At 45.2% G+C, this 24,269-nt stretch overlaps 1 protein-coding gene across 1 annotated transcript in view; it reads right to left on the bottom strand.

Annotated features, from left to right (window-relative positions):
• LOC139160061 (zinc finger protein 850-like) overlaps nucleotides 1–21,064 on the bottom strand; it is a 32,812-nt gene extending 11,748 nt beyond the window's left edge. Inside the window, exons 1-2 of the mRNA XM_070737588.1 lie at nucleotides 20,651–21,064; nucleotides 12,812–15,117 (exon numbers count right to left, since the gene is read on the bottom strand). Coding sequence (XP_070593689.1) covers nucleotides 12,812–14,300 — 1,489 coding nt within the window. The 5' untranslated portion in view covers nucleotides 14,301–15,117; nucleotides 20,651–21,064. The remainder of the gene's footprint in view (nucleotides 1–12,811; nucleotides 15,118–20,650) is intronic.
• Between the last annotated feature and the right edge of the window lie 3,205 nt (nucleotides 21,065–24,269).

Genomic DNA, 24,269 nt, shown 5'->3' with positions numbered 1-24,269 from the left:
GTGGGCGGGCAAAGGGCGGGCGAGCGGCGGGCGTGCGGGCAGGCAGGCGGCGGACAAGCCGTTCGCTCGCGCCGCTTCCCAGCTGAGTCCTGAAGCCAATTCGCTTCAGGACTCAGCTGGGAAGCGGCGCGAGCGAACGGCGTGGGCGGGCAAAGGGCGGGCGAGCGGCAGCGAGGAGTTTGCGTGGGCGGTGGGGAAACGCCAGCAAGAGGGGGAAGACCCAGGGAAGCCGCCCAGCAGCTGATCTGCCCGGCGCCATCTACACATGCGTGCCCATAGAAAAAAAGGGCGCGCATGCGCAGATGGTGTTTTGACTTCCGGGTTGAAAAATCGCGATTTAGCCCGTTCGCAATGATCGGGATCGTGATACCCGGGGGATCACTGTATTGCTATTGCTGTGAACCGCCCCGAGTCCGCGGAGAGGGGCGGCATACAAATCTGATTAAACTTAAACTAAGCTGAGCAGTGAGCAATTGCTCACTTAAAAATCATCAACTCAGAGTTTTTCAAACCTGCCCAGAAGCCGAGAGGGAAAGAGTGAGAAGGAAGGAGAGAGAGAGGAAGAGAGGAAGAGAGAGAAACAGATAGAAAAAAGAGAGGAAGGAAAAGAGAAAGAAAAAGAATGGGAGTAAGGAAGAGAGAAAGAAAATCAAAATCTAGTTTGAAACTAGCTCAACTATTTAAGTGGCATTTTGATATTGATAGAGTTGCCCTATTATGAGCTCACTGTTATAGACACAGTACAGTATTTTATTTTGAAATTCTCTGAGGCAAAACAGGGTGGGTTATTTATTTGTTTGTTTGTTTGTTTATTCATTTATTATTTCTGTGCCGCCCAGTCCCAAAGGGACTGCCGCTCAGACACTATACTTTTCGCCCCCCCCCCCCAAAAAAAAAATTAGAGGGAACACTGTTGTCGGCACTTAGAAAATGTCAAGTTTATAGCAGATATATGTAGGACAAAGGTCATATATCAAAAAGAGCATAATCCTGGCAAGAATTGCAGTACTGTATAAAATGAAAATACAGATATCAAGGCATAGCCCAGCTTCCACATTTCCCCCCTCTTGGAACTTCAACCGAAATAAAGTTTATTCGGATGGGGTTTCAACCATGTTACTGGAAGGGGGTTGAAGGTGTTGGAGGGTCTGGGGCTGGAGCGGCAGGAGAACTTCATATATTGGGTCCTCATTATCGGGGTCCTGAGTTCCCCTTCCACATTTCCGCCCCTGCGGTTGTTAAGCAGTTGCAGGTGCCACAGAGTCAAAATCTTCTCGGAGGACTTTTTGTCCACCACCAGCGAAACAGTGCTATGAAAAAGTTTCATAAAAAGAGGAAGCACACAGGGGACAATAACACAGCCAGCCACCAGAAAAACAACACAAGCCACAATATATTCGATACCGGGAAAAGAAGGAAGACGGCAAGGGCATGGGAGAGGTCCAAACCTTTCCAAGTCTGCACTGGAACATGTGCAATCTTGACCATGCGATCGGCGATTTCCTTAATGACCTCCCCACTATTATCAATCTTGATGCAGCAATTAGACAAATTAAACTTGACACACACACACCCTTCCTTGGCCAAAAGATAGTCCAAAGCCAGCCTGTTTTGCATGATATAAGTGCATGACCTAACACTCTCCGAGGCCAAGTGGGCAAGACCACAGACCATCTCGTTGGTGACAATTTCCACCACTGCCTGAAGGCGGATGAGACGGTTAAGCATATAAATGGGGGTGTGGTAACCAAAGGTACCATCCTCGGCCCAGGTGGCCGGACCATAAACCTTTATGATACGCTCGGGGGGCCATTCATCATCCTTCCAGTTCCCGATCTTAAGGTCGCTAATGAGGGATCTTTTAGAGCGGACATTGGCAATTTCATCATATACAGGCACCCCAAGAACCTGCCTTTGTTTCAGGGGGAGCAAGAACAAACCAGGGCGAATGACACCCAGGACACAAGAGCCACACCAGTTGAGAGGGAGTTGGGCATAAGCATATTTTCCACAAATCCAGTACATGCCATCTGGAGCAAGCCAAAGCAATTTGGTGTTTTGGGGGTCCAAAATATAAGGCTTCAGGAGGCTAACGTTTTGCAATGCCCGGGCCATGGTGGTTGGCTGCAGACCCTTGCCAGACCACCAGGCTGCATTGTTCCACGTGGACAGGCAACGCAGGTTTCCAACGTGGGCACAGCCAGCAGTGTGGTTACGGGTATAACAGACATTGCCCACCAAGTTAGAAGACAGAGCCCAGTTCCCCTCCTTCCCTGCAGTGGCTGTCAGATTTACCGGCCAGCTCCATGTCATGGACAACGGTGTAATTCAACTCAAGTGCTTCCCAAGGCCATTTCTCACCCATGGTAGTTCCCCCACAGACAAAACAGTTCTTAACCTGAAGGGTGCGCGCTACATCTTGTGCAAGTTGTACAAAAGTATTGGTAACAGCAGAAGGGACTGCCCATGTATTCAGTTTATCCATTTCCTGATAGTAGGACCAAAAGAGGCTCTTTTTCCGTACTACTGTCCAGATCTGGCCCGTGATTTCCAAGGACAGAATCAGAGAGGGGTCGTATCCCTGGCCATCTATTTGCATTCCAAAAAGTATAGGAGCTTGTGGGACCACAACCGGAGTGAAAGAGAGAGTGACAGGGTTACACTGGCCACTTTTGTAGTTTGGGAAAACCTCCCCACGAGTTAGGGAGAACTTCATCCCACCCGTAGTGCCAGGGGTCCATGTAGCAAATGTAACGCAAGACCAATAGGGGCAGTAGTTGTGGTTAATGACACGGCGGTCACCCCATTGGGAACCATGGCAAACATATCCATGCTGGAAGGAATAAGAGCCTTCCCAACTCAGGCTGCCACACCCGCCTTGGGGGTGGGCATTACGGTTAATATAATAGCAGGCATCAAAGGTAAAATTTACAGGGAGATTGAGTGAGATGACATCTAATAGTACTCCCGGTCTTACACTGATAGAATTTGCGACCATCATGCCAACAAGGGGGTAGTCCAACCTCAGAACAGTCAGGGGGTCTGAGGGTAGTCCGGGCAAATTGCTGGAGGAGGGTGTGATAACGGGCAAACCTGTCAGCGGTGGCTTCATTAGGGTCTATTTGGAGAACAGGGGATCCTAGTCCCCCACCCAAAGCTGCGGGTAGGGGAGCGGTGGTTCCCTCAAGCGGAGGCGGGTTTCAAGAAGGACCCCCCCCAGTCCCTGCGGTGGAGGAATCCTTTAGGGATGATTGTGTCTGGCCATAGGGCAAAAGGACATATGGCGGGGGCTGGGACACCTCCTCCGGGCAACTGGACAATACAGGGGGTTGGCTGGGTCCTCTGACCCTTTTGGCGTGGGAGATGGAACAATGTGCACTTCTCTGGACCACCAGGGAGGGGATGATTTATCAAATCGTTTTGCACTTCTAGCAACTGACCTTTGCAAGTGACCAGAAAATTTCCTTTCTTTTATTCTCTCTCTCTTCCTCCCTCCCTTTGTCTCTCCCTCCCTCCTTCTCTCTCTTCCTTCATCTTTCTTTCACTCTCTCCCTCCTACCTCCCCCCTCTCTTTCTCCCTTTCTATTTATCTTTCTCTCTCTTCCTTCCTCCATTTCTCTATTTCCATCCCCTCGCTCTTTTTTTCTCTCTCCCTCTCTATTTCTTTCTCTCCTTCCCTCCTTCTCACTCTTTCTTCCTCACTCTTCTCCCCTCCCTCGTCATTCTCCATAAGGGCCTTCCCCCCACCATGAACCCAGCCCCCTGCGGCTCTTGGAAGAGACGCAAAGGAAGCCTGGTCGGGCCTCCCTCCACACACACACTTTCCCCCCTTCGGACCAGGCCCTTCAGCGGGAGGCTCCTTCCTCCCAGACGCTCCCGGCTCCCCCCCACCTGCTCCTTCAGCAAAACGGGGGCTCCTAGGGCAGGGGGCAAACGGGGGGGGCGAGGGGAGGACCCCGCCTCAGGATGCTCCCAAGCGCACTCAGGGAGGCTCCGCCAGCTCCGAGGTGAGGGAAAGCAACACTGTGCTTCCCCCTCGGCGGATCCTGAGGTGCCCCGACAGACTGCGTCCTTGGGCTGGCCGCTGCCTCCAGAAGCACCGAGGCAACAGAAGCTTTGCCAATGACACCGTCTCCCCTCAGCAAGTACGCGCCTCACCGTCCCCGCCGCGGCGCCCCTTTACCTCAGTGGACCCTCTCGCTCTTTCTTCCTCCCCGCAGAGACCTCCTGCCAAGCTGGGTTAGGGACGAGGAGGGCGAGGCATCAGCGGAAAGCCCAGAATCCCCTCCCGCAAGCCTCTTCTCAACAGGGCTGGTTGGGAGGAAAAACAGCAGGACATTTTTCAAAGGGACAAATTATCATAAAGTGTGTGATTGTCCCGCTCGTCTGGTCACTTTAGCCTAGTGAAATGTGATGCTTCTTAGCTTACCAAATTTAGTATGTTCTGAGCCCTGAATTTATCTTACTTTTTAAAAAAATGATTTTTATTTATTGTTTATTTAAAACAAACCAACATACAAAATGCAAAATATACATGTCTACAAGACCAACATACAAAAGAAAGTGAAGGGGGGATGGAAAAACATTTTTCCCTAAATTTATTTTTTAAAGGAAGTATTTTTATTTTATTTGTCAAAACGTGTACGTGGTAACCGTTATAAACATAAACAAAAGCAAAATAGGTATAGGTAAATTTGGACAGTAGGACAGGGAGGGTAGGCACGATGGTTCGCTTATGCACCCCCTTACACCTCTAAGAAAAGGGGTGAGGTTGACTATATACAGACTAAGGTTAAAGTTTTTGGCGTTGGGGAAGAAACCACACAGTCAAGTAGTGCATTCTAGGCACTGATTTAGTGTTTGAGCCGTTTACATTGAGTTTGAATATATTGTGTGTTTGTGTGTTGTTGTAGTTGAAACTGAAGTATTCATTGACAGGTAGAACATTGTGGCAGACGATTTTATGAACTACATTTAGAAGTCAATCTTGAGAAGATTTTAAGAAAGACTATTGAACTTAAACCGGAAATATACCTCTGGGTAATTTACCAGATACTTTTGATAAGGATGAAACATCGCAGAGGGACGGCATACAAATCTAATAAATTACTACTACTACTACAACTATTATTATTATTATTATTATTATTATAATTACTACTATTATTACTATTATATTATTATTATTATTAATAATATATATAGTTACGGCAGCTAGGATTGTATATGCTCACAACTGGAAATTGAATAAATACCAACTGAAAGGGAAGTTTTGAGTAAAACCATGGACTGTGCAGAGATGAATAGACTGACTTGAAATTTAAAGATAAACAAGATTCTGATCATTATAAGATTTGGGGGAAGTTTTATGATAGAATAGAAAATTAAGAGATATGTATTTTAATTAGCTAATATTGTAAAACCTAAAAAAAGAGAATTGAATTTAAAATATTGGAAACCAGATGGCGAGGATAAGAAATGGCGGGAGCACTAGCGATTCAACACAAATTGTAGTTATTGTTTTTTGGTTTAAATATATAGAACTTTATTCTATAGATTATATAATGTATTAGGAAAGGTTTTTTATGTGTGTGTGTGTGTGTGTGTATATATATATATATATGTCAAGAATCATGAGGTACAACACAATGATTATAGGGATCAAATAAGCAATGAGGAAACAATCAATATTAATAAAAACCTTAAGGATAGAAGCAACAAGTTAGTCATACAATCACTGGTGGGAGGAAAGGGGTGATAGGAATGATGAGAAAAACTAGTAGTAATAGTAGTGCAGAGTTAGTAAATACTTTGATAGTGTTGAGGGAATTATTTGTTTTACATTTTGAGGGTAGGAGTTGAAACCGTTTATGTCCAGGATACAAGGGATGCGACAATCCAACAATCAGGACATTCAAAGAGTTTATCTCCTGTATTAGAATTCTGGTGTCTCACCAGGTTGGAATTATCCCTAAACCATTTCCCACAGTCAGGACATTCAAAGGGTTTCTCTCGTGTGTGAGCCCTCTGCTTTTGCACCAGGTTAGAATTACCACTAAAACTCTTCTTGTAGCAGAACAAGAACGACTTGTTGCCAATAAGGGAGCAGAGACCACGAGAAGATTGAGATTGCCAGGTTTATTTGGTGCATGCGTCAGGTTCAGAAGATATAAAAGCAATGTCTGAACAACGTGGATTGCTTTTCAGGGCTCTTTATACATTTCCAAAGGAGTACAAAAAACACACAGTATCAGCCAATCAGATACTAGTTGTCAACGTTTCCTTATACAGAAAGTAAAGAAAGAGTTTTACTATGTAGAAGGTGCAGAATGTACAACAAGAAGGAACTTGTGGTTAGTATGTGGGTTCCTGCAGAAGCTATGTGCCTTGAGAGGAGGTGTCAGATCTATCTCTGCCCTATCAAAGCCATGTTCCCTTCCTGAGTACATTTCGTGGTTAGCATAGAGGAAACACAAGTGTGAAGGCAAAAAGTTTTGCCGTTGTCGGCCATAGGACCCAGGGGAAGAGCCTTCTCTGTGGCGGCCCCGACCCTTTGGAGCCAACTCCCCCCAGATATCAGAGTTGCCCCCACCCTCCTAGCCTTTCGTAAGCTCCTTAAAACCCACCTCTGTCGTCAGGCATGGGGGAATTGACATGTTCCTTCCCCCTAGGCTTTAAAATTTATGCATGGTACGCTAGTGTGTATGATTGGTTTTTAACTTGTGGTGTTTTTTAAATTAATTTAAATATTGGATTTGTCTTACATTGTATTGCTATTGGTGTGAGCCGCCCCGAGTCCGTGGAGAGGGGCGGCATACAAATCTGATTAAACTTAAACTTAAACTAAGCTGAGCAGTGAGCAATTGCTCACTTAAAAATCATCATCAACTCAGAGTTTTTCAAACCTGCCCAGAAGCCGAGAGGGAAAGAGTGAGAAGGAAGGAGAGAGGAAGAGAGAGAAACAGATAGAAAAAAGAGAGGAAGGAAAAGAGAAAGAAAAAGAATGGGAGTAAGGAAGAGAGAAAGAAAATCAAAATCTAGTTTGAAACTAGCTCAACTATTTAAGTGGCATTTTGATATTGATAGAGTTGCCCTATTATGAGCTCACTGTTATAGACACACAGTACAGTATTTTATTTTGAAATTCTCTGAGGCAAAACAGGGTGGGTTTTTTATTTGTTTGTTTGTTTATTCATTTATTATTTCTGTGCCGCCCAGTCCCAAAGGGACTGCCGCTCAGACACTATACTTTCCCCCCCCCCCGAAAAAAATTAGAGGGAACACTGTTGTCAGCACTTAGAAAATGTCAAGTTTATAGCAGATATATGTAGGACAAAGGTCATATATCAAAAAGAGCATAATCCTGGCAAGAATTGCAGTATGAAATGAAAATACAGATATCAAGGCATAGCCCAGCTTCCACATTTCCCCCCTCTTGGAACTCCAACCGAAATAAAGTTTATTCGGATGGGGTTTCAACCATGTTACTGGAAGGGGGTTGAAGGTGTTGGAGGGTCTGGGGCTGGAGCGGCAGGAGAACTTCATATATTGGGTCCTCATTATCGGGGTCCTGAGTTCCCCTCCCACATTTCCGCCCCTGCGGTTGTTAAGCACTTGCAGGTGCCACAGAGCCAAAATCTTCTCGGAGGACTTTTTGTCCACCACCAGCGAAACAGTGCTATGAAAAAGTTTCATAAAAAGAGGAAGCACACAGGGGACAATAACACAGCCAGCCACCAGAAAAACAACACAAGCCACAATATATTCGATACCGGGAAAAGAAGGAAGACGGCAAGGGCATGGGAGAGGTCCAAACCTTTCCAAGTCTGCACTGGAACATGTGCAATCTTGACCATGCGATCGGCGATTTCCTTAATGACCTCCCCACTATTATCAATCTTGATGCAGCAATTAGACAAATTAAACTTGACACACACACACCCTTCCTTGGCCAAAAGGTAGTCCAAAGCCAGCCTGTTTTGCATGATATAAGTGCATGACCTAACACTCTCCGAGGCCAAGTGGGCAAGACCACAGACCATCTCGTTGGTGACAATTTCCACCACTGCCTGAAGGCGGATGAGACAGTTAAGCATATAAATGGGGGTGTGGTAACCAAAGGTACCATCCTCGGCCCAGGTGGCCGGACCATAAACCTTTATGATACGCTCGGGGGGCCATTCACCATCCTTCCAGTTCCCGATCTTAAGGTCGCTAATGAGGGATCTTTTAAAGTGGACATTGCCAATTTCGTCATATACAGGCACCCCAAGAACCTGCCTTTGTTTCATGGGGAGCAAGAATAAACCAGGGCGAATGACACCCAGGACACAAGAGCCACACCAGTTGAGAGGCAGTTGGGCATAAGCATATTTTCCACAAATCCAGTACATGCCATCTGGAGCAAGCCAAAGCAATTTGGTGTTTTGGGGGTCCAAAATATAAGGCTTCAGGAGGCTAACGTTTTGCAATGCCCGGGCCATGGTGGTTGGCTGCAGACCCTTGCCAGACCACCAGGCTGCATTGTTCCACGTGGACAGGCAACGCAGGTTTCCAACGTGGGCACAGCCAGCAGTGTGGTTACGGGTATAACAGACATTGCCCACCAAGTTAGAAGACAGAGCCCAGTTCCCCTCCTTCCCTGCAGTGGCTTCAGATTTACCGGCCAGCTCCATGTCATGGACAACGGTGTAATTCAACTCAAGTGTTTCCCAAGGCCATTTCTCACCCATGGTAGTTCCCCCACAGACAAAACAGTTCTTAACCTGAAGGGTGCGCGCTACATCTTGTGCAAGTTGTACAAAAGTATTGGTAACAGCAGAAGGGACTGCCCATGTATTCAGTTTATCCATTTCCTGATAGTAGGACCAAAAGAGGCTCTTTTTCCGTACTACTGTCCAGATCTGGCCCGTGATTTCCAAGGACAGAATCAGAGAGGGGTCATATCCCTGGCCATCTATTTGCATTCCAAAAAGTATAGGAGCTTGTGGGACCACAACCGGAGTGAAAGAGAGAGTGACAGGGTTACACTGGCCACTTTTGTAGTTTGGGAAAACCTCCCCACGAGTTAGGGAGAACTTCATCCCACCCGTAGTGCCAGGGGTCCATGTAGCAAATGTAACGCAAGACCAATAGGGGCAGTAGTTGTGGTTAATGACACGGCGGTCACCCCATTGGGAACCATGGCAAACATATCCATGCTGGAAGGAATAAGAGCCTTCCCAACTCAGGCTGCCACACCCGCCTTGGGGGTGGGCATTACGGTTAATATAATAGCAGGCATCAAAGGTAAAATTTACAGGGAGATTGAGTGAGATGACATCTAATAGTACTCCCGGTCTTACACTGATAGAATTTGCGACCATCATGCCAACAAGGGGGTAGTCCAACCTCAGAACAGTCAGGGGGTCTGAGGGTAGTCCGGGCAAATTGCTGGAGGAGGGTGTGATAACGGGCAAACCTGTCAACGGTGGCTTCATTAGGGTCTATTTGGAGAACAGGGGATCCTAGTCCCCCACCCAAAGCTGTGGGTAGGGGAGCGGTGGTTCCCTCAAGCGGAGGCGGGTTTCAAGAAGGACCACCACCCCAGTCCCTGCGGTGGAGGAGTCCTGTAGGGATGATTGTGTCTGGCCATAGGGCAAAAGGACATATGGCGGGGGCTGGGACACCTCCTCTGGGCAACTGGACAATACAGGGGGTTGGCTGGGTCCTCTGACCCTTTTGGCGTGGGAGATGGAACAATGTGCACATCTCTGGGCCGCCAGGGAGGGGATGAGTTACCTCCCCCTCTCCTAGGGGTCCTCCTGAGCGTGGCCCCTGAAGGAATGGGGACCACGGCCAGGACTTTACATTGTTTGGTCCTACATTTGGTGACCCATGGGGGTGGATTTCGAGCTAGTTTCAACCAAACATCAATGTATGGCTCTTGGTCAGGATGACCCAAGGCAGGATCAAATACAAGTCTATGAACAATATAGTGGGAATATTGAAGGTTCCTATATCGGGCCATCCTAAGTTAAAAGAGGGCCATTCTGATGTACAAAGGTCATTTTATACCATACTCTTGTGTTTGATTATTATAAACCTGGTTGAAATGTTTCATTACACACTCAAGGGGGGTCTTGGGCACACTTGGTTTACCTCCCATCTTCCACCTGGGGCACCAGACAGAAAAGGGGAGGGAGTATACAAGGGAGGTAAGGGGTCCTTCCCTTGAGACACAAAATGATTTTTATTCACTGCACACAATCTCTACCGGCCCAAGGTCCTGGAGCTCACAGCCGCCTGTGGGAACCGCGGTAGGCAATCACACACACAGCTTTTTCTCTCAAAAGCACGGGCCTCCCACCTTATGAGCCACTTAATGAAGAACGAGCCAAAACGAGGGTGATCAGTCCTCGCCTCTGTCCCTCTACATAGGGAGAGATAGACTCCTACCAGTCTCTAAAAAGTGCCTATAACTGAGGACTTGCCTGAGGACTTGCCTTTTATCTTGGCGACTCGGTTACTCTTCCAGGCCGGCGAACAGATGTCCTGGTCTCTCGTTTCCTCTCAGGAGTGGTTCTTGGATCGCAAACTGTCAGCGCGGCTGCCCCGGTGTCAACAGGAAGGTCCTCGGAGAAAGATTTCCAATGGCGCCTGGACTGTTCCTCTTTCACACCTGGGGCAGACGCCACTGAGGTGGGCGTCCAGAGGGCTCCAAAGTCCCGTCTGGTCCCTTCGTGGTCGCCAGAAAATGTAGCAGAACAAGAACGACTTGTTGCCGATAAGGGAGCAGAGACCACGAGAAGATTGAGATTGCCAGGTTTATTTGGTGCATGCGTCAGGTTCAGAAGATACAAAAGCAATGTCTGAACAACGTGGATTGCTTTTCAGGGCTCTTTATACATTTCCAAAGGAGTACAAAAAACACACAGTATCAGCCAATCAGATACTAGTTGTCAACGTTTCCTTATACAGAAAGTAAAGAAAGAGTTTTACTATGTAGATTGTAGAAGGTGCAGAATGTACAACAAGAAGGAACCTGCGGTTAGTATGTGGGTTCCTGCAGAAGCTATGTGCCTTGAGAGCAGGTGTCAGATCTATCTCTGCCCTATCAAAGCCATGTTCCCTTCCTGAGTACATTTCGTGGTTAGCATAGAGGAAACACAAGTGTGAAGGCAAAAAGTTTTGCCCTGTTGTCGGCACTTAGAAAATGTCAAGTTTATAGCAGATATATGTAGGACAAAGGTCATATATCAAAAAGAGCATAATCCTGGCAAGAATTGCAGTATAAAATGAAAATACAGATATCAAAGCATAGCCCACCTTCCACATTCTCACAGTCAGGTCTTTCTAAGGGTTTCCCTCCTATGTGACACCACTAGAGTCTCAACAGGCTGGAATTATGACTAAAACCTTTCCCACAATAGAGGATATTTAAGGGTTTCTGTCTTGTGTGAGTCCTTTGATATTTCAAATGGCTGGAACTATCACTAAAACCTTTCCCACGCGACATGCAAAGAGTTTCTCTCCTGTGTGAGTCCTCTTGTGTTGTCCCAGGTTGGAACTATTACTAAAACCTTTCTCACACTCAAGACATTTAAAGGGTTTCTCTCCTGTGTGAGTCCTCTGGTGTTGCACCAGGCTGGAATTCTGACTAAAACTTTTCTCATAGTCAGGACATTCAAAGGGTTTCTCTCCTGTGTGAGTCCTCTTGTGTTTCACCAGGCTGGAATTCTCACTAAAACCTTTCCCACAGTCAGGACATTCAAAGGGTTTCTCTCCTGTGTGAGTCCTCTTGTGTTTCACCAGGCTGGAATTCTCACCAAAACTTTTCCCACAGTCAGAACATTCAAAGGGTTTCTCTCCTGTGTGAGTCCTCTTGTGTTTCACCAGGCTGGAATTCTCACTAAAACTTTTCCCACAGTCAGGACATTCAAAGGGTTTCTCTCCTGTGTGAGTCCTCTTGTGTTTCACCAGGCTGGAATTATCACTAAAACCTTTCCCACAGTCAGGACATTCAAAGGGTTTCTCTCCTGTGTGTCCTCTTGTGTTTCACCAGGCTGGAATTATCACTAAAACCTTTCCCACAGTCAGGACATTCAAAGGGTTTCTCTCCTGTGTGAGTCCTCTTGTGTTTCACCAGGCTGGAATTCTCACCAAAACTTTTCCCACAGTCAGGACATTCAAAGGGTTTCTCTCCTGTGTGAGTCCTCTTGTGTTTCACCAGGCTGGAATTCTCACTAAAACTTTTCCCACAGTCAGGACATTCAAAGGGTTTCTCTCCTGTGTGAGTCCTCTTGTGTTTCACCAGGCTGGAATTATCACTAAAACCTTTCCCACAGTCAGGACATTCAAAGGGTTTCTCTCCTGTGTGTCCTCTTGTGTTTCACCAGGCTGGAATTATCACTAAAACCTTTCCCACAGTCAGGACATTCAAAGGATTTCTCTAGTGTGTGTCCTCTTGTGTTTCACCAGGCTGGAATTATCACTAAAACCTTTCCCACAGTCAGGACATTCAAAGGGTTTCTCTCCTGAGTGTCCTCTTGTGTTTCACCAGGCTGGAATTATCACTAAAACCTTTCCCACACTCAGGACATTCAAAGGGTTTCTCTCCTGTGTGAGTCCTCTTGTGTTTCACCAGGCTGGAATTCTCACTAAAACTTTTCCCACAGTCAGGACATTCAAAGAGTTTCTCTCCTGTGTGAGTCCTCTTGTGTTTCACCAGGCTGGAATTATCAGTAAAACCTTTCCCACAGTCAGGACATTCAAAGGGTTTCTCTCCTGTGTGTCCTCTTGTGTTTCACCAGGCTGGAATTATCACTAAAACCTTTCCCACAGTCAGGACATTCAAAGGGTTTCTCTCCTGTGTGAGTCCTCTTGTGTTTCACCAGGCTGGAATTCTCACTAAAACTTTTCCCACAGTCAGGACATTCAAAGAGTTTCTCTCCTGTGTGAGTCCTCTTGTGTTTCACCAGGCTGGAATTATCACTAAAACCTTTCCCACAGTCAGGACATTCAAAGGGTTTTTCTCCTGTGTGAGTCCTCTGGTGTATCACCAGGCTGGAATTGTGACTAAAACATTTCCCACAGTCAGGACATTCGAAGGGTTTCTCTCCTGTGTGAGTCCTCTGGTGTATCACCAGGCTGGAATTATGACTAAAACTTTTCCCACAGTCAGGACATTCAAAGGGTTTTTCTCCTGTGTGAGTCTTCTGGTGTTTTACCAGGTTGGCACTCTGACTAAAGCTTTTCCCACATTCAAGACATTCAAAGGGTTTCTCTCCTGTGTGAGTCCTCTTGTGATTGACCAGGCTGGAACGTTCACTAAAACCTTTCTCACAGTAAGGACATTCAAAGGGTTTCTCTCCTGTGTGAGTCCTCTTGTGTTTCACCAGGCTCCAATTGTCACTAAAACATTTCCCACAGTCAGGACATTCGAAGGGTTTCTCTCCTGTGTGAGTCCTCTGGTGTATCACCAGGCTGGAATTGTGACTAAAACATTTCCCACAGTCAGGACATTCGAAGGGTTTCTCTCCTGTGTGAGTCCTCTTGTGTTGCACCAGGATGGAATTATGACTAAAACTTTTCCCACAGTCAGGACATTCAAAGGGTTTTTCTCCTGTGTGAGACCTTTTGTGTTGCACCAGGTTGGAATTATGACTAAAACATTTCCCACAGTCAGGACATTCAAACGGTTTCTCTCCTGTGTGAGTCCTCTGGTGTCTCACCAGGTCGGAATTCTGACCATAACAATTCCCACAATCAGGACATTCAAAGGGTTTCTCTCCTGTGTGAGTCCTCTGGTGTACAACCAGGCTGGAACTACGACTAAAACCTTTCCCACAGACAGGACATTCAAAGGGTTTCTCTCCTGTGTGAGTCCTCTGGTGTTCAAGCAAGTATGAATTATGACTAAAACATTTCCCACAGTCAGGACATTCAAAGGGTTTCTCTCCTGTGTGAGTCCTCTTGTGTTTCAGCAGGCTGGAACTATCACTAAAACTTTTCCCACAGTCAGGACATTCAAAGGGTTTCTCTCCTGTGTGAATCCTCTTGTGTTTCAGCAGGCTGGAACTATCACTAAAACTTTTCCCACAGTCAGGACATTGAAAGGGTTTCTCTCCTGTGTGAGTCCTCTGGTGTGTCACCAGCCTGGAATTATAACTAAAACGTTTCCCACATTTAGGACATTCAAAGGGTTTCTCTCCTCTGTGAGTCCTCTGGTGTCTCACCAGTTTGAAACTCTGACTAAAATCTTTCCCGCAGTCAGAACATTGAAAGAATTTCTCTCCTTTTTGAATACTCTGATGTTTCATGACTGAAATTGTGGCAGAATATTTTACAGTCAGCACATTCAAATGTTTTCTCTTCTTTGCGACTCTTCCTTCCTTCACCAGACTGGAATTCTCTCTTTGAAACTTTTCTCACAGACCTGGCCTAAGAATTTCTAATGAAACATTTACACAATTTGCACTGTCATATGTTTTCTCCCTCATGTGCGTCTTCTGGTGTACCAACATATTCCCACGCTCACTAAAGGACTTAGCACATTGGGAGCACTTTTGTGGCTTCCCTCTTGCGTGATTGCTTCCATGAATCACAAGGCAGTTTTTGCTACATTGAGATAGTGTGTATGGCTTTTCTCCTGTCTAGCTCCTCGTTTCATAAACAGCTCTGATTTGAAATCTCTTCTTTTTGGACAATAGGCAAATTTATGTCGCTTCTTCACAGCTGAGGCCACCAGAAATATGGACAATGCCTTGTTTAGTGGTGCTTTCATTCAAGCCGTTTTACTCCTCACAGGGAGAGGGCTGCATACCTGTCTGCTCTATGTGACTTTACTATTGGCCTTTTCCTCCCCACTGACTTCCAGATATTTCCCTTTTTTGCTGATTGAAAAATAATCTCCTTTGGCTTTTCATGTAACCTTCAGTTCTTCATAATGCTTATTTGAGCTTGAAATCTTTCTTGATTTTCTCTCTTGTCTAACAGCTGCTGGAGGAGCAGGAGGAGAATTGTATGGTTTTCTGAAAGAAATGGAAATATTTTGACTTTTCGCTTGATCTTCTTCCCTTTTCAATGTTGGTTCTTATTTACAATTGTCCAGAGTGCTCTTATTGCCATCCTCTTTGTCTGCAAGATACAAAGAAAAGTAGAACTTTGTTTATAAAGTTGTTAGAGATGATGTGAAAAATAATAATAATAATTAATAATAACAATTTGTTAGACTTGTATGCCACCCCTCTCCGAAGACTCGGAGCGACTCACAACAAATAATACAGAATTACAAATCTAATATGAAAAACAATAATAAAAAGCCCATTATAAAACAGTGATACAATCCAAACAAACCAAACATGAAATGGAACAGCTAGGGGTATGTCAGTTTCCCCAAGCCTGGCGACATAGGTGGGTTTTTAGAGGTTTGCAAAGGGCAAGGATGGTGGGGGCAGACCTAATCTCTGCGGGGAGTTGATCAGAGAGAAGGCTCTTCCCCTGGGTCCCGCCAGATGGCATTGTTTGGTCGAAGGAACCCGGAGAAGGCCAACTCTGTGGGATCTAATTGGTCGCTGGGATTTGTGCGGCAGAAGGCGGTCCCGAAGGTATTCTGGTCTGATGCAATGTAGGGCTTTATAGGTCATAACCAAAACCCAACTCCATTACAGTCCCAGACTTCAGAAAAGCGGACTTTAAAAAGCTCAGAGCGAACCTGAAAAATAAACCCTGGAAGGAACTTCAAAAGAGTAAATCCACACAGAAGCCTGGGAAGCCCTAAAAAACACTATCATTGAGGCCCAAAACAATTCAATCCCCATGAAAAACAAAAGCAGAAAAACGAAAATGAAACCAGCATGGCTAAACAAGGACCTCATAGACAACGTAAAAGAAAAAAAAGCCAAATACAATAAATGGAAAGAAGGACTCATAACCAAGGTGGATAATCAACTAAACATGAGCCAACAATGTGCAGCAGCAGCCAAAAAAGCCAATACAATCCCAAGCTGCATCAACAGGGGAATACACTCCAAGACCAGGAAAGACTTAATACCACTCTATTACGCCCTGGCCAGACCACACCTGGAGTACTGTGTTCAGTTCTGGTCACCACACTTCAAAAAAGACATTGAAACTCTGGAGAAGGTGCAGAAAAGAGCAACCAAAATGATCAGGGGTCTAGAAACCAAGACTTACGAAGACAGACTGCGGGAACTGGGCATGGATAGCCTAGAGAAAAGGAGGGCCAGAGCAGACATGATAGCAGTCTACAGGTATACGAGGGGTTGCCACAGAGAGGAGGGGTTCACTTTATTCTCCAGGGCACCGGAGGGCTGGACGAGGAACAACGGCTGGAAGCTGACCAAGGAGAGATTCAACCTGGAAATAAGGAAGAACTTCCTGACGGTCAGAACGATCAACCAGTGGAACAAGCTACCAGTGGATGTTGTGAACTCCAATACTCTGGACATTTTAAAGAGGAAAGTGGACTGCCATTTGGCTAGGATGCTATAGGGTTTCACATAAAGAGCTGATTAGTGAAGATTGGACTTAATCCCAGGATAGTTCAGTAGATTTGCAGCTGGCTGAAGCGTAGACATCAGAGAGTTGTTGTCAGTGGCGAGTATTCTGAGCAGTGACAGGTTACAAGCGGTGTGCCACAAGGGTCTGTTCTGGGTCCTATTCTTTTTAATATGTTTGTGAGCGACATAGGGGAAGGTTTGGTAGGGAAGGTTTGCCTATTTGGCGATGACTCTAAAGTGTGCAATAGGGTTGATATTCCTGGAGGCGTATGTAATATGGCAAATGATTTAGCTTTACTAGATAAATGGTCAAACCAATGGAAACTGCAGTTTAATGTTTCCAAATCTAAAATAATGCACTGGGGGAAAAGGAATCCTCAATCTGAGTATTGTATTGGCAGTTCTGTGTTAGCAAAAACTTCAGAAGAGAAGGATTTAGGGGTAGTGATTTCTGACAGTCTCAAAATGGGTGAACAGTGTGGTCAGGCAGTAGGAAAAGCAAGTAGAATGCTTGGCTGCATAACTAGAGGTATAACAAGCAGGAAGGGGGAGATTGTGATTCCACTATATAGAGCGCTGGTGAGACCACATTTGGAATACTGTGTTCAGTTCTGGAGAACTCATCTACAAAAAGACATTGACAAAATTGAACGGGTCCAAAGATGAGCTACAAGAATGGTGGAAGGTCTTTAGCATAAAACTTATCAGGAAAGACTTAATGAACTCAATCTGTATAGTCTGGAAGACAGAAAGAAAAGGGGGGACATGATAGAAACATTTAAATATGTTAACAGGTTAAATAAGGTCCAGGAGGGAAGTGTTTTTAATACAAAAGTATTAAAATGAGAAAATATTATTTTACTGAAAGAGTAGTAGATCCTTGGAACAAACTTCCAGCAGACGTGGTTGGTAAATCCACAGTAACTGAATTTAAACATGCCTGGGATAAACATATATTCATCCTAAAATAAAATACAGGAAATATTTATTTATTTATTTATTTATTAGATTTGTATGCCGCCTCTCTCCGTAGATAAATAGTATAAGGGCAGACTAGATGGACCATGAGGTCTTTTCTGCTGTCAATCTTCTATGTTTCTATGACACCAAACTGGCAGGAATAGCCAACACTGCAGAAGATGGGTGCAAAATGGGACTACCTTTGAAGAGTGTTTGCAAACTTCAACTTGCCCAAAATGCAGCCGTGCGAGCAGTCTGGGCTTTCCAAGAAAGGCCCACATCTCACTATCACTCCGCGGACTGCACTGGCTACCAATCTGTTTCCGGACACAATTCAAAGTGTTAGTTATGACCTATAAAACCCTGCATGCATAGGACTAGACTATCTCCGAGACCGCCTTCTGCCGCACAAATCCCAGCAACCGTTGAGGTCCCATAGAGTTGATCTCCTTAGGGTCCCGTCGACAAAACAATGTCAGCTGGCGGGACCTAGGAGAAGAGCCTTCTCTGTGGGGGCCCTGGCGCTCTGGAATCAGTTCCCTCCAGAGATTCGCACTGCCCCCATCCTCCTCACCTTCCAGAAGAACTCATCTCTGCCGCCAGGCCTGGGGTTCCTTAGATCTTCCCCCCAGACCAATAAATGCCTTAGTCTGATTGTCGAATGAATGATATTGATGGTTCTTCTTTTTTAATCAGAATTTTAAAGACTGTTTTATAATGTATTAATTGGATTGCTATTATTGATTCTTGTTTTCTGTACATGTTGTGAGCCGCCCCGAGTCCTCCGAGATGTGCGCTATCTAATAAAATGAAATTCAATGTTGAAAAATGTAAGGTTCTACATTGAGGCAAGAAATAAAAATTGCACAGGTACAGTATACGTGGTATATTGCTCAACAGTAGTAACTCTGAGAGGGATCCTGGAGTCCTAGAGGACAACCAATTAAATATGAGCCAGCAATGTACAGCAGCTGTCAAAAAAGCCAACACAGTTCTAGGCTGCATAAACAGAAAGATACAATCAAGATCACGTGAAGTGTTAATATCATTTTATAAGGCCTTAATAAGGCCACACTGCAACCAATCCTGAATACTGCATTCAGGTTTGGTCACCAAGATGCAAAAAGGATTCTGAGACTCTAGAAAAAGTACACAGAAGAGCAACAAAGATGATTAGGGGACTGGAGTCTAAAACATATGAAGAACAGTTGCAGGGACTGGGCATCAGTGTTCCCTCTAATTTTTTTGGGGGGTGGGCAGAAAAGTATAGTGTCTGAGCGGCAGTCCCTTCAGGACTGGGCGGCACTCTTTCCCTCTCACTCTTTCCCTCTCGGCTTCTGGGCAGGTTTGAAAAACTCTGAGTTGATGATGATTTTTAAGTTTGCCATTGCTCACTGCTCAGCTTAGAGGGAACTATGCTGGGCATGGCTAGTTAAATGAAAAGAAGGACCAGGGGAGACATGATAACAGTGTTCCAGTATCTCAGGAGTTGCCACAAAGAAGGAGTCAACCTATTCTCCAAAGCACCTGAGGGTAGAACAAGAAGCAATGGGAGGAAAATAAACAAAGAGAGAAGTAACTTAGAACTAAGGAGAAATTTCCTGACAGTCAGAATGGTTGAACAGTGGAACAGCTTTCCTCCAGAAGTTGTGAATGCCCCAACATTGGAAGTTTTTAAGCAGATGTTGGATAATCATCTGTCTGAAGTAGTGTAGGGTTCCCTGCTTAAGCAGGGGGGTTGGACTAGAAGACCTCCAAGGTCCCTTCCAACTCTGTGTTATTATTAAGATCCTGAATAAGATAACCAAGCAACAGATCTGCAAACATCTAGAACCAAGCAAACTTAGAACCAGAAGCCAACATGGATTTGTTGAAAAAAGATCATGTCAAACAAAACTTATTTCCTTCTTAGAAAGTGTCTAAATTAAGTAGACTAGCAAAATGCTATGGACAAAGTATACTGGCATTTCAGAAAGGCATTTGATAAATACGACTTGGTAAATGGAGACTCTATGTTATTCTCAGTATTCTTCAATATTTTCATAAAGAATCTCAGTAAATGACTAGAATGGGAACTCAGCTCATTTGGAATTATATTCCACCCAACTCCCAGACGACAATTTGGAGACAACACTAAACTGGCAGGAATAACCAACACCCCAAAAGACAAACTCAAGATACAGAAGAATCTTGATAGATTTGAACACTGGGCCGTTTCCAACAAAATGAAATTCAGTAGAGAAAAGAAAAGAGGTTGTACACTTAGTCACAAAAAAGCAAATGGCAATGTACAGAATAGGTAGAACCTGACTCAATAGCAGTAACTGTGACATGGATCTTGAAGTCCTGCCATTGTGAGCAATCAACTTTTGAAAAGCCAACAGTGTGATGCAGTGGCCACAAAAGCTAATGCAATCCTAGGCTGCCTTAACACAGGGCTAGAATGAAGATCACGTGAAGTGTTAGTATCAATTTATAATGCTTTGGCAAGATCACACTTGGATTATTGCAACTAGATTTGATTGCCACATTTTTTAAAAAGGTGTTGAGACTCTATAAAGAGTGCAGAGAAGAGCAGTAGGGGGCTTGAGGCTAAAACATATAAAGAAGGGCTGCAGGAATTGAGTATATCTAGTCTAGTCTAGTAAAAGGAAGGATTAAGGGTGACATGATAGCAGTATTCCAATAGTTGAAGGGCCAAGAACGGGGTCAACTTATTTTGCAATGCACCAGAAGGCAAGACAAGAAGCAATGGGTGGAAACTAATCCGGGAGAGAAGTAGCCCAGAACTAAGGAGAATTTTTCTTGATGCTGAGAACAATTAATCAATTGTCTGAAATGGTATTGTGTCTCCTGCAGGGCGTCGGAATAGAAAACCCGCAAGGTCCCTTCCATCTCTTTCACAAAGCCCCAGTGATGGAGCACCTACAACCTCTGGAGGGAAGCCATTCCCAAAGAATCAACCTTAACTTGAAAGAGGCATTTTCATTCTTCCCACCTGCAGAAAATTGCAGCCCCCAGTTTTACAGCGTGCAGCACCAGCGGGCTTAAATTTCAGCAGGAGGGGGACCTGCAGCAGCAGAAGTTGACATGCTTCATCCCAGTTGCTTCTCTGCTTCCAGGCCGTGGAGGAAAAACAAACAGCCTGACTTGCTCCCGGACTTTCCTCCCACCTGCCCTCAACTCACCTTCCAGCTGCTGTTTCAATCCTCGGGAGAGCACAAAAGCCGCTCTACAGGCCCTCTTTCTCCCATGAGTCTTCCGGAAGAGGAAGCTCTGCGTTTTTTCTCTCCTCGGGTCTTTTCTAGCAATTCAGTACTCGATGGTTTTAACTCCTCACCTTTTTGGCACTGATGCTGCCTTTCTGACTGCCATCTCCTGACAGCAGGAAGAACACTCTTGCCCCGTCTCTATCTAAGGCGTTTGCAAGATGTTCTCACTGTATAAATTCTATCAAATCGTTTTCCACTGCTAGCAACTGACCTTTGCAAGTGACCAGAAAATTTTCTCTTTCTTTTATTCTCTCACTCTCTTCCTCCCTCCCTTTGTCTCTCCCTCCCTCCTTCTCTCTCTTCCTTCATCTTTCTTTCTCTCTCTTTCACTCTCTCTCCCTCCTACCTCCCCCTCTCTCTTTCTCCCTTTCTATTTATCTTTGTCTCTCTCTTTCTTTCTTTTTCTTTCTTCCTTAATCTTTTTCCTCTCTTCCTCCCTCCTTTTCTCTCTATTTCCATCCCCTCGCTCTTTCTTTCTCTCCCTCTTTTTCTCTCTCCCCCTCTCTATTTATTATTTATTTATTTATTTATTATTTGGATTTGTATGCCGCCCCTCTCCGAAGACTCGGGGCGGCTCACAACATTTCTTTCTCTCTCCCTCCTTCCCTCCTTCTCACTCTTTCTTCCTCACTCTTCTCCCCTCCCTCGTCATTCTCCATAAGGGCCTTCCCCCCACCATGAACCCAGCCCCCTCCGGCTCCTGGAAGAGAGACGCAAAGGCAGCCTGGTCCGGCCTCCCCCCTCCTCCACACACACTTTCCCCCCTTCGGACCAGGCCCTAAGCGGAAGGCTCCTTCCTCCCAGACGCTCCCGGCTCCCCCCCACCTGCTCCTTCAGCAAAACGGGGGCTCCTAGGGCAGGGGGCAAACGGGGGGGGGGGCGAGGGGAGGACCCCGCCTCAGGATGCTCCCAACCGCATTCAGGGAGGCTCCGCCAGCTCCGAGGTGAGGGAAAGCAACACTGTGCTTCCCCCTCGGCGGATCCTGAGGTGCCCGGACAGACTGCGTCCTTGGGCTGGCCGCTGCCTCCAGAAGCACCGAGGCAACAGAAGCTTTGCCAATGACACCGTCTCCCCTCAGCAAGTGCGCGCCTCACCGTCCCCGCCGCAGCGCCCCTTTACCTCAGTGGGTCCTCTCGCTCTTTCTTCCTCCCCGCAGAGACCTCCTGCCAAGCTGGGTTAGGGACGGCGAGGGCGAGGCATCAGCGGAAAGCCCAGAATCCCCTCCCGCAAGCCTCTTCTCAACAGGGCTGGTTGGGAGGAAAAACAGCAGGACATTTTTCAAAGGGACAAATTATTATAAAGTGTGACTGACCCGCTCCTCTGGTCACTTTAGCCAAGTGAAATAGTGAAAAGTGATGCTTCTTAGCTTACCAAATTTAGTATGTTCTGAGCCCTGAATTTATCTTACTTTTTTTTAAATGATTTTTATTTATTGTTTATTTAAAACAAACCAACATTCAAAATATAAAATATACATTTATTTATTTATTTATTTATTGGATTTGTATGCCGCCCCTCTCCGCAGACTCGGGACGGCTAACAACAGCAATAAAACAGTATATAACAAAATCCAATACTAAAAACAGTTAAAAACCCATTATATAAAAACCAATCATACATACAGACATGCCATGCATAAAATAGTAAAGGCCTAGGGGGAAGTGTATCTCAGTTCCCACATGCCTGGCGGCAGAGGTGGGTTTTAAGCAGCTTTCGAAAGGCAAGGAGGGTGGGGGCAATTCTTTTTTTTTTCAAATATTTTTATTAATTTTCATAAAATAGACGAACAGACAGACAGACATTTAACATAAAAGTGGGGTTGTATTTTCCCCGCTTATCTCAAAAGTATAAATTTGAATACAGAAAAAAGAATACATATTTAAGTACAATTCATTATTGTAAATGTTAAGAAATAATTTGTTAAACTTTTCATTATAATTTTTCATATTTAAAACTTTTCATATTTAAAACTAATTCTAATATAAATTCAAAATTCTTCTCATAATAATTCTTCATATACAGTGAACCCTCGAGTTTCGCGAGGGTTCCGTTCCAGGAACCCTCGCGACAGTCGATTATTCGCTAAGTAGCGGCGCGGAAGTAAAAGCATCATCTGCGCATGCGTGATCTCTTTTTTTAAAAAAAAATAAAAAAAAATGGCCGCGCATGCGCAGATGGTGAGGCGACGGCAGTTCGGAGGCTGGCAATGTTTACTTTCCATGCCGGCCACCCCCCACCAGCGCCTCCGAGCTCCTCGCCGCTACACCCCCGCCCGCCCGATTCGCCCCTCTCCCCTATTCGCCCCGTTTTTTTGCCCTGCCCAAGTTGCTAGTCCTCAGTTGCTAGTCCTCAGTGAGGAAATTTACTTTTTGATCCCAGACTTCATTTTTAACCTGGTTTCTTGCACTGCCCAACCAAGTTGCTAGTCCTCAGTGAGGAAATTTACTTTTTGATCCCAGACTTCATTTTTAACCTGGTTTCTTGCACTGCCCAACCAAGTTGCTAGTCCTCAGTGAGGAAATTTACCTTTTGATCCCAGACTTCATTTTTAACCTGGTTTCTTGCACTGCCCAACCAAGTTGCTAGTCCTCAGTGAGGAAATTTACTTTTTGATCCCAGACTTCATTTTTAACCTGGTTTCTTGCACTGCCCAACCAAGTTGCTAGTCCTCAGTGAGGAAATTTACTTTTTGATCCCAGACTTCATTTTTAACCTGGTTTCTTGCACTGCCCAACCAAGTTGCTAGTCCTCAGTGAGGAAATTTACTTTTTGATCCCAGACTTCATTTTTAACCTGGTTTCTTGCACTGCCCAACCAAGTTGCTAGTCCTCAGTGAGGAAATTTACTTTTTGATCCCAGACTTCATTTTTAACCTGGTTTCTTGCACTGCCCAACCAAGTTGCTAGTCCTCAGTGAGGAAATTTACTTTTTGATCCCAGACTTCATTTTTAACCTGGTTTCTTGCACTGCCCAACCAAGTTGCTAGTCCTCAGTGAGGAAATTTACCTTTTGATCCCAGACTTCATTTTTAACCTGGTTTCTTGCACTGCCCAACCAAGTTGCTAGTCCTCAGTGAGGAAATTTACTTTTTGATCCCAGACTTCATTTTTAACCTGGTTTCTTGCACTGCCCAACCAAGTTGCTAGTCCTCAGTGAGGAAATTTACCTTTTGATCCCAGACTTCATTTTTAACCTGGTTTCTTGCACTGCCCAACCAAGTTGCTAGTCCTCAGTGAGGAAATTTACTTTTTGATCCCAGACTTCATTTTTAACCTGGTTTCTTGCACTGCCCAACCAAGTTGCTAGTCCTCAGTGAGGAAATTTACTTTTTGATCCCAGACTTCATTTTTAACCTGGTTTCTTGCACTGCCCAACCAAGTTGCTAGTCCTCAGTGAGGAAATTTACCTTTTGATCCCAGACTTCATTTTTAACCTGGTTTCTTGCACTGCCCAACCAAGTTGCTAGAATAAAACCCCCCAGCCCTCACCTGTGTTTGAATTTCATTCACTCACTCAGTCATTCATTCATTCTTC

The sequence above is a fragment of the Erythrolamprus reginae genome, chromosome 2, assembly GCF_031021105.1.
Source record: "Erythrolamprus reginae isolate rEryReg1 chromosome 2, rEryReg1.hap1, whole genome shotgun sequence".
Lineage (NCBI taxonomy): Eukaryota > Metazoa > Chordata > Lepidosauria > Squamata > Dipsadidae > Erythrolamprus > Erythrolamprus reginae.
Note: the sequence above shows the minus strand (reverse complement) of the source record. Positions and strands in the feature narration are given on the sequence as shown.